Source organism: Eurypyga helias, unplaced genomic scaffold, assembly GCF_000690775.1.
Source record: "Eurypyga helias isolate BGI_N326 unplaced genomic scaffold, ASM69077v1 scaffold28170, whole genome shotgun sequence".
Classification (NCBI taxonomy): domain Eukaryota; kingdom Metazoa; phylum Chordata; class Aves; order Eurypygiformes; family Eurypygidae; genus Eurypyga; species Eurypyga helias.
In genome coordinates this window covers 1,042-1,300 of record NW_010226718.1, presented here as the reverse complement: position 1 = coordinate 1,300, position 259 = coordinate 1,042, and the positions used below count along the sequence as shown (strand labels likewise).

Sequence of the window (259 nt, the reverse complement as noted above, 5' to 3'; positions counted from 1 at the left end):
GCCCGTACCCTGCACTCGGAAAGGTCGGCTGTCTGGAAGTACTGCAGCGCCTCGTTGAAGGAGATCGGGGGTGTGGCACTGGCCAACATCCCCCCCAGCCCTGTAGGGAGGCAGAGAGCAGCGTTATCCCCCCCAGCGTGTGCCCTGCCCCTCCAATCCGGCCCCGAAACAAGCTCCTGCCTCACAAAGCACAGCCATTCCGGTGCGGAGAGCTCGCCCCCAGCTTCTGGCATGGCGGGAGCGCAAAAAGGGGGAGGTG

At 65.3% G+C, this 259-nt stretch overlaps 1 protein-coding gene across 1 annotated transcript in view; it reads right to left on the bottom strand.

Annotated features, from left to right (window-relative positions):
- ELMOD3 (ELMO/CED-12 domain containing 3) overlaps positions 1-259 on the bottom strand; it is a gene marked incomplete at both ends in the record, with an annotated part of 3,285 nt that overhangs the window by 2,353 nt on the left and 673 nt on the right. The window contains one exon of the mRNA XM_010154238.1: positions 9-100. Within this exon, the coding sequence (XP_010152540.1) occupies positions 9-100 (92 nt within the window). The remainder of the gene's footprint in view (positions 1-8; positions 101-259) is intronic.